This window comes from Pseudorasbora parva, chromosome 20, assembly GCF_024679245.1.
Source record: "Pseudorasbora parva isolate DD20220531a chromosome 20, ASM2467924v1, whole genome shotgun sequence".
Classification (NCBI taxonomy): domain Eukaryota; kingdom Metazoa; phylum Chordata; class Actinopteri; order Cypriniformes; family Gobionidae; genus Pseudorasbora; species Pseudorasbora parva.
Window position 1 is genome coordinate 6,317,421 of NC_090191.1, and position 10,448 is coordinate 6,327,868.

Here is a 10,448-nt window from a genome sequence, read left to right on the forward strand (position 1 = left end):
AGTAAATTCTAATCATATCTTATTCTTATGTTATATTTATGTTGGATATGTTACTGTTATTTTAAGTTTTAAATGTGTAAATGGATCTAATTGAAAAATTTATATGAATTCTGACTATTCTGTTTCCCACCGGTCACTATTGTGACAATTATAAAACCTAATATTTCACTAACTTAAAGAAGCCTATTCCTGCTGTTTTTTATGTTAATAGTAGACCATGCAGAATCACCATACTGGTTGACCAGCATCCCCTTGCTGGTTGACCAGCATCACTAGCATCACCTTGCTGGTTGACCAGCATCACCTTGCTGGTTGACCAGCATCACTAGCATCACCTTGCTGGTTGACCAGCATCACCTTGCTGGTTGACCAGCATCACTAGCATCAACTTACTGGTTGACCAGCATCACTAGCATCACCTTGCTGGTTGACCAGCATCACTAGCATCACCTTACTGGTTGACCAGCATCACTAGCATCACCTTGCTGGTTGACCAGCATCACCTTACTGGTTGACCAGCATCACTAGCATCACCTTGCTGGTTGACCAGCATCACTAGCATCACCTTGCTGGTTGACCAGCATCACTAGCATCACCTTGCTGGTTGACCAGCATCACCAGCATTACCTTGCTGGTCCACCAGCATAGACCAGCACCAGACCAGCATTGACCAGCATGGGAATTATGCTGGTCTATGCTGGTTTTTCCAGCAGGGCCCGCACCACTGTATATATTTTTACAACCCGCGATCATTAAATAGACCCGCGCATCACTAGTTCAGGGCTATCAGGGTTGTCATCCCAGTTGAAAAAGATTTCTATTAAAAATATACGTTAATAAAGTATACTATTTTCTACATTTTGTACTATTTTCGTCAAATCCAAGTATTGTTAAGTGTATTCAACTATGCATTAACTTCAACTCAACATCTATTTGATTACACTTCTAGTGTAAATAGTATTCTAAAATGGAACAACTTTTTCTTATGCACTGTCAACTTCAAGTGCACTGAAATACACTAATGAAAATCAAGATTCATGAGCAATTAAGCACACTAACAGTACAATTGCATTGTATTGACATTCTAAATACACTTAAAAAGGTATAGCAGTGCAAATTATAGTTGTGTTTAAGTACATTTTGTGCATACTGCTATCATACTTATAATTACCATAAACGTTAATTTAGTATGCCTCTGTAACATTTCAAGTAATCTACAAATGTACTTCCTAACTATATTTAGTGATTTTAAAGTGTCCCACTATGAAAAAATAATGTTTTTGAAGTGAAGTTCAATTACAACCTAAACATCATAGAAATGTACTTTCAGTGCAATGTTATTATGGTTTAAGATAGAAACAAATTAAAAGTACATTTCATTTGTAATTTTATCCCCATTTTGTTATACTTAAGCATATGTTGGTATTACACTACAAGTGTATTACATTACAATTCAGTTCAAGTACATTAAATCAACAGATTACAAATTGAATTTCAGGAAAAGGATCGTTATTATTAACACAAAAGTAACACACAAAAGCAGATATTGGCAAAAGGAGGAACCTTGAACAGTCGACTTTCTCTGAAATGCCAGGAACAGAACAATGGCAAAACAACTTACTACACATGCATATCTAGACTTGAGTTACTAGAGGCCTTGTAGCTCTCATTGTTGCACTTCCTCCGTAGAAGGGCCCGGATCTCTGCCACCTCGGTGTTGGGAAATCGCTCCCTCACTGCATCTGTGAAAACAGGAAAGAGACATGGGGATGAATTAAAACAGGATAGACAATGTATAACATTGAAATACAATCATTGATGATAATGGATTTGTTAATCAATCATGACAATGGATTTGGATTCATAACTATGACATTACTGTACCTATGATTGCGTTGGTTTTTTCTGGCTCAAGCTGCTCTTTCAGCTCGCCTTTTTTTCCTTTCCCTGTGAGGGTTGCCTTGGCCAAAGTTTCCCTGCCAAATACCAATGTGGCCAGTTCCTGCGTGAAGAGGGACATCCTCCTCCCACTCAGCCTCTGATAGAGGCGTTTTGGGACTTGCACTAATGAGTTGCCCAATGACACCTGTGAAAACACACAAGCAGATTAACACAATAGGTAAATTACAAACATTTCTCAATAGAGCAGGTTGGCACATGTCTTGGCTTCAAGTGTTTTAACACAAACAGTAACTTGAGCGATCTTGTAAGATTTTTTTGTGTATGCTTTTTGCACCAAATCATAACAAGGATTGGTATAAGGTCCTTTAGTCATACCATGTCGTCTTCAATGCCAGTCTGACTGCCAGTGCACAGTGATTGGCTTTGGCTGGAAATCATGAAATCTTCAATTTTGTTTAGGACTGTTTTGAGTGAAAACACCAGTCCTGGCAGCTCTACAATAAATATATAAGAAGGGTCAGTATCACATTATGACACAAAGAATAAGTATCACATTGTGACACAAAATAGCATCTATATAAATGTCATTCCCAAGTTAAATCAAATGTAAAATTGCATGACTTTCCCAGAAAAACAAATTGAACTTCGATGACCAACTATGAATGGTGCAAAAACTAACTGACCAACGATTTCAAAGCACCCTCATAGCGTTCAAACATCTTTTACTTTTTAGAGTGGGAGATGAGTAAATGGTCATTGAAATTTGAATTGAAGTTGGGTTAACTACAACTGTTCAAGCAAGCAGTAAATATATTAACAAGATATCAGAGATGGGACCAAGTCACACATGTGCAAGTCTCAAGTAAGTCCCAAGTATTTTTTTTCCTAGACAAGTCAAGTCAAGTCACAGGGTATGTCAAGTCAAGTCAAGTCAAGTCCTGTAGTAGGTCAAGTCAAGTCCAAGTCAAGTCACCTTATTTTTGTAATTTTACCTGCAGAATCTGATCTTAAAGGTCCCATTCTTCGTGTGTTTTCGAAGCTTTGATTATGTTTACAGTGTGTAATATAACATGAGTTCATGTTTCGCGTGTAAAAAAACACAGTATTTTTCACACAATTTACTTATCTGTACAGCGCTGTTTCCTCTGTTTGCTAAAAACGGACTGATGATTTCCTTGTTTTATGAAGTCCCTCCATTAGAAACACGTAACGAGTTCTGATTGGGCCAGTGCTTCCCGTGTTGTGATTGGACAGCAGCTTAGCGCACTTTGCCCGGAAAGGTCCCGCCTCTTACCATAACGGGGAGATGCAAGCACTGAATGCGCGCTCTTCTCCACGTTGGAGAGCAACGAGACCACGCCCCCTATTTGCGTGTTCTTGTGGGCATTTAGTCAACAAACGGTTCTAGTGACGTCATTACAGCAGGAAGTGCAGGGGTGTAGTCCAAAAAAGGCTTTGAAAGGGAACTTCTGTTAAATAAAATATCTCGCTTGGCATTGAACTTTGAGCATTATAATTTTACAGGTATTATTTATGCTCTAACAGCAACATTACACACTAACTAAAGTTTGAAAGATGGGATCGCGAAGAACAGGGCCTTTAATAAAGTGAAAAGACAATGTATAAGTAACTGTCAGTAAATGAAAATAATTTGGATTTGCATTGTAAATACTCATGTTCAGTAAAATACATTATAGAATCAAACAGAATTGTAACTTCATAAAATTATTTATTTTTCAATTCTGCCAACAGTTTGAAACGTTTTAAATTTAAGAGTCCATAAAGCAAATAACAGCTTAACATCCAAAATACTACTCTCTGAACACCTTCTTCTCTCTCCCTCTAAAACACAGTTTACATACAACATTAAACTTTGTTACATTTGTCCTCTCTCTCTCTCTCTCTCTCTCTCTCTCTCTCTCTCTCTCTCTCTCTCTCTCTCTCTCTCTCTCTCTCTCTCTCTCTCTCACTCACACACACAAGTAGTGTTTCCATGTTTTATGGGGACATTCCATAGGCGTAATGGATTTTATACTGTACAAACCGTATTTTCTATCCCCTTACACTGACCCTAAACCTACCTATCACACACACACACACACACACACTCTCTCTCTCTCTCTCTCTCTCTCTCTCTCTCTCTCTCTCTCTCTCTCTCTCTCTCTCTCTCTCTCTCTCTCTCTCTCTCTCTCTCACTCACTCACTCACTCACTCACTCACTCACACACACACACACACACACGTAGTGTCTAGGTCTCCTCTCCACCAATCAGCTGGTGTGAGGTGGGCGTTCTGGCGCAATATGGCTGCCATCGCATCATCCAGGTGGATGCTGCACATTGGTGGTGGTTGAGGAGATTCCCCCCTTCAATGTAAAGCGCTTTGAGTGCCTTGAAAAGCGCTATATAAATCGAACGCAAGTAGTGTTTCCATGTTTTATGGTGACATTCCATAGGTGTTATGGATTTTATACTGTACAACCCGTATTTTCTTATGTTAATAATTCTTATGTTAATAAGACCATATAGCCAGCCATACTGGAGCCTTCTCTTGACTGATATGCTGCGTTGCTTGGCAACAGAGAAGATTAGAACTATTTCTTGGAGTGGATAAAAAAATAAATAAATCTACATAAATGTTTGAAAACACAATTTTATACATTCAATCACTATGGAAGGGAAACAAGATGTATAAACTAAATCCCTGCATTTATGCCCGAGCCTGACGGGCCCCAACTTTTTTACGCCCCTAGGGCCGGGCTTCGGGCCTTTTTTTAGGCTTCTCCTTGAAGAACAATGAGATATGCTGCGCGGGGGCGGGTGCCTGGCGTTTTCTCTGTCTTTGCACACCAGAAGCGTGTCTGACGCGGTGCTGCTGCTGCTATTAATGTACAGGGAAGCCCTATATTTCATGTTAAATATAAATATATTGCCTATTGAGAAGCCTACAGCAAAGACAACGTTGGCAGAAGCCTATTGGCTAAAATAGGCGTCTCTTCTATTTGAAGCATGCACGCGTTTTCCGTGCGGCTTGGACCGTGCGTGTGACGCAGGCAGTATACAAGCTTTAACCGGTTAACATGGGAGGACGCTTGCAGTGTGTCCCTGGCATTATGGCCTTTTTACAACTGGTTCCTTCATTTGTTTTCTCTGAACAGGTATTTATCTGATTGCAAAATGACCAGGAGTAGTCCAGAGAGTCTTTCGAGGCTTAGCCTATTTAATTCCGATCACTAAACAAACAAATTCAGAAGGATGAAAGCATTTCAGATGAAACCGGACAAATGTAAATGTAGCCTATCTGGTTGTTTAAACCACATGTATAAATTTTACTCCTGGCAAACGGTTAAAAAAGAAACGTGTGAGAGCGTGTTATGGGCTAGGCTTATTGACATGACACTGACTGAAACTGAGTGTTTCACCCCCCCTTTAACTTTTGTTTTGTAGAAAGCATTCTTTCATTTTGTTTAAATTGTATCTTAATTTTAATAAAGGTTTCTTTGGCCAATTGCCTGGGTTTAATAAATAATAAGCAAATAGCAGATATTAATCGTGACGAAGTCGCTGGAGTGATCACTTTCATTGCTCATGAACTGGAGCGCGTCTCATAAATAAGCTGAAACGCAGCAGGCTAATTGCCTCACAGACATGAGAGATATGCGTATAGAAAGCTTAAAATGTCCACTTTTAAAAATATTGAATTAAGCAAAGTGCAGTGTTCACGCGAGTAGCTCATGTTTCTGTTCAGAAATAGGCTACTGCGCTCCAACACTGCACGAGCTGCAAGTTTAACGCACATTTTTACATCACTTTAATATATTTTTCTTTCATTTTTTATATTATAATAATTTTATTTTAACACCTTTATTTTATAGTATTTAAAATACAGGCCTATGGTTAGCTTTTGTTAAAATATGTTCGTTATGTCCTCAGTTGTATATAATGTAATGTTATACTGTTTTCTGTTATTCATATGTGTATGCCACAAGGGGGCACTGAAAGTGTGTACTGAAAGAAAAGAGAAAAGACGCGTTTGCGTATTGAGGATGTTTGTCCCAGTTGATTTATTGCAGTCTCTGACTGAAAGCTGTCTGACCGTGAGACTGATGTGTCGTCAGCTAGAACAAATAAATATGCCGTGAACGGCTAAAGATGATCCATCTCTGGTCTACTTTTTCTTCAGAATCCAACGCTAACTGCAACAGTAATACTACGTAACTTAACAGCTTTTATATACATTTTCAACCGTTTAAGGTTGAGCTATTTTTCCCCCCAAAGGTTTCTCTCGCGTTTCATTTTTAGCGTAAGTAGGCTATTTTAAATGTTTTCCAGGTTTCCATGTTTGATTAATGTTTGTATTATTAATAGGCTATTATATTTATAACTTAGCCTAATGGCCAATAATATTTTTAGAGCGGTTTAAAACATTTAGCCAAGCCAACATGCTTCTCTTTGCGTGTGTATAATGAAAACACAACCTACTTCTTATCCATAAACTGTGTTCCAAAGACAAACGAAAGGTCTTATGGGTTTGGAACGACATGATGTTAAGTTATTAATGACAACATTTTGCTATTTGGGCGAACTAACCCTTTGACAGTGGGATGCATGTCTCGAATACATAAAGTTGATTTCAGGACCTCAATGACAATGACTGCAGGTGTAAGGGAGGGTTTAGATGGTGGCAGAGATAACCCTGGCATCACTAGCATACATATACACCTACCCACCTTTCAGAGCCTTTAAACTGTCCTCATCCAGTTCAACAAAAATTGCAGGCACTGTCCCTGGCCGCTGAGACTCCGCCTGAGGGATGGCGTCCTCCTCCTCCACACTGGTGTCAATCGCCTATGCAGAAAACATTAACCTAATTACATTAAACAACAATGGCAGCTACACACTCCTAATCATACACATGCCAAAACACAATTTTAGTGGTGTGAGTGTGTGTAGAAATTAACAGTTCATACACTCTTGAATAGTAACTCATTTTCACAAAAATGCAGTTCTGCTACATCACAAGCTTTACCCTGAGCACCAAGGGCATATAGGTTTGTAGGCTGGGTTCGGACTTTGGTACTGGTACATAATTCAATTAAAGCACAATGTGCGATAATACATGCATTTCAGCACAAATAGGCTATAATCCATCACTGTAAACTCTGTAAAATTTTCTGGGAAACACTGCACATTTGATGAAGTCAGTTATATTTTTAAATTTACCATTTTTCGTTTTTTGGGAGGATAAAAAATATCACAACATGTGTCATCAGAATCATATCTAGCAGGAGTAGAACTGAGTTGTCTTGTAGGTTGCTGTTTGAGGTCCCTCTTGAGTTGTTCGCCTATCTTGGCCATCTGTGAACCAGACTGAGAACATACATCTTGTTTAAGAGAATGATTTTGAAAATGTCCAAACCACCACTTTAAGTAATGTCACACACCGTCGAGGAATGAGAACAGCAAACAAAGATATACTATTCAAAATAGACTAGATAATAATAATAAATGTTTCTTGAGCAGCAAATCAGCATTTTAGAATGATTTCAGAAGGATTGGTAACACTGAAGACTGAAGAGACTTGTCGATAATGTCGACTAATCGTTTCAGCCCTACTGGAATCACAATGTTCCATAACTGTTAAGTCATAAATCAAACTTACTGTCATTCCTTGCTTCACCACCCCCTTCTCCTGGCCAGACTGACTGGAAGACCATTTATCCCCCTGTTTGAGAAAAGCAACACGCTTCTGGACTACTTCTTTGTAGTTTTCTGTGAAGAAGAGACATAAAATACAAATTCAATGTGACCTTTTAATAATAAAAAATATAATTTCAAGACAGCAATGTCACTGTTATTTAATTTATTTGTACTTTATTACTTTCATCAGTATTGGGCACTAATGTCCATACCACCTTACGGCGGGAGTCCTCTTTATTCAAAATGTCTCCTTGACACAACTTTATTTGTCCCATATTTTAGCCTGTTGCACCTTATAAATATGTTGTCCCCAACAACCGAATGACTTAAGTAACTTTGTCTTAACTAATTATCAGAATTTGTATTAAATGGTCATGCTAAAGCATGATGCATATCGACGACGAATTCCATTATACTAACATTAATAGCTAAACCTTCACTAGAACCTAAGCCAAACACTTCAAAGATAAGCTATGGGTCTGTAAAAGCTAGTGTTGGAGCGTTATCTGTAGGGGGACTAATTAATTATGGCGTTTTCCATTGCAGATTTTAGTATCTCCTCAACAGCATGATTGGTCGTCTTATATGACGGCTCGATGGACACACCAGCACACAAGTATAAACATCAGCCTATGTAAGTGGCCGGCCGGTTGCACCAGCTTACAAACTTGCACAGCTACCAGTTACAACTTAGCCTAGTTTTGACGTAAATAGGCACTAAGTTACAACTTATGCACTACTAAATATTTTATGCGTTGCACCATTTAACTTAGTTGAAGTGTAACTCTACGTATAAACGAATTATTTACGGAAGAATCCGATCAGGAGTAACGGTTGGAATAGATAATAGCAGACAGACTGAACTGCATAATAAAGCTCTTGTTTTACATGACAGACTTCAATTCTTTAAACGTATATGATAATGCATTTACACCTAGGCTACTTATATTTTAAGAGAGAAAACATTATGTGAATGGATTACTTTTAGCAGCGTTTTACCATGAACCCGTGCAAAATAGCTGTGTGCCGCTGCGTGCATCTGTCCCGTCGCTCCGTGTTGTGCACATCATGATGTCAAATAAAATCAGTCAAAATCAATAAAAGTAATTTCATGTTTGTTTGTTTTTTCAGTATTTATTTATTGTTATGTCCTTATTAATGACATTTAATACTGAATGCCTCTGAATGTTATTTATAATCACTTACGTTTATTTAAATTTAAGTTAAATTAATTATCGTATTTAATGGAAACACATTTTTACCGTTGGTTAGCCTACATGAGGCAAAATAAGTTACAATAATGAAGGATAAACTGAAATTCAAAACATTTCAACAGAACTTCAGCTCTCGTATTTGAAGGCTGCTATTGGATCATTGAGGGTAAACGTCATAATGCGCCTATGCATTACTTTACGGAGAGCTTATGACCTACTAACTACGTTCTGCCTTAAGATCAAATGGTGCAACCGAAAAAAGTACAGAGTTAGTTACAAACTAGCTAGTAGTTACTAAGCCTCTAGTGTGGACTTAACGTTCAAATTTAAGAAAGAACTTACGAACGACTGGTGCAACCCTACCCAGGTACTTTTTTCGTAAGCGTCGAGGCGAGTCGAACAGGTACCATGTAATGGAAAAGCGCCATGTTTCAAGCACTTCATCAACAGTAACGTTAAATTACAAGCCAGTAGTCAGTTAGTTAATGTTACAAAAAGTATTCCGAATATTTCCAATGTTTTAGAACTTACCCTCCATGAATAGCAGTTTGGCTGCAACCGGCTTCGGATCTTGCCTGCGTTTGTGGAAACCGACTGGGGGGTAGGTCCAATTACTGGGTCCATTGGTAGCCATCTGTTGCTTAGTCTTGATTTTTGAATCTTGATCTGTTGCAGTGCTCAACAATAGTTATTCAAATATGCCACCTGTACAATCAAACTACAAATCCTACTTATTGGTCACTAATAAGAAAATGCCAAGGACAACAGAATACATACACAGATTTTTATCATTATTTAAAAAATGTTTAATGTTTTCTTGTTCTTCCTTCTTATAATTATGGTAGTAGTCGGCCTACTACTTCTACAATAATACTAATAATAATTATAATAATAAAAAGAAGAAGAAGAAGAAGAAGAAGGCGCTAGTATAACAGTACTACTAATAATATTAATAATAATTAATAATGGTAATAATAGGATAAAGCTATACTGTCTTGAAATTGCCTTTGGTTTCAGGGAAAAGGCAGAAGACATAAACAGTACAAGCAGTACTTGCAGCACTGGGGTTGAAGTCTCTGACGGAATTTTAGGACGTCATGACAGAGACCTATGCTAGCATATGATGATGTAAAGTTTTTTTTATGATTATGACATTGCATGGATTACAGCGTGTAATGTTTTCAGCCAAAAATCTTAATCCAATCTCAAATCGTAATTCCAAAATTGCCTTGACACTAAAAACAATACCAAAATTATCTTAATATAAGATTACTTACACTTGGTTGGATTTTATTTTGTGCAGTAACATGGATGGTGTCTTTTGTTTTGCTTCCAGCCTCCAGCTCACCATGATGCACCACTGCAGCCAACAGCAGGAAAAAGAAAGAGAGATGACAGTAAGGTCAGGACACTGACAATGCACAATTCATTCTTTATAGCCTAACTGTCTATTCTGTACTTTTTTACTTTGTAACAATGTGACCAACAATTGTTGAATTACTTACATGTGTATGGTTTCCTGTAGGCCTGTGTGTCAGTCTAAGGCTAATGTAATGATCTACCATGTAACTACTCCTGTCTGTACCTGATGTCTGTTTGGAAACTTACTGAAAACCCTAACGCTCAAAATAAT

General features: G+C 38.0%; 1 protein-coding gene across 1 annotated transcript; it reads right to left on the bottom strand.

The window, feature by feature from the left end:
• Nucleotides 1–1,426: 1,426 nt before the first annotated feature.
• Nucleotides 1,427–9,473, bottom strand: LOC137049356 (uncharacterized). The gene is made up of 7 exons (XM_067427897.1): nucleotides 9,347–9,473; nucleotides 7,564–7,673; nucleotides 7,125–7,271; nucleotides 6,632–6,749; nucleotides 2,278–2,396; nucleotides 1,885–2,086; nucleotides 1,427–1,742 (listed from the first exon to the last, which is right to left on the bottom strand). Exons 1-7 carry the CDS (start codon nucleotides 9,447–9,449, stop codon nucleotides 1,621–1,623), a joined length of 921 nt encoding a protein of 306 aa, XP_067283998.1. The 5' UTR covers nucleotides 9,450–9,473; the 3' UTR covers nucleotides 1,427–1,620.
• Between the last annotated feature and the right edge of the window lie 975 nt (nucleotides 9,474–10,448).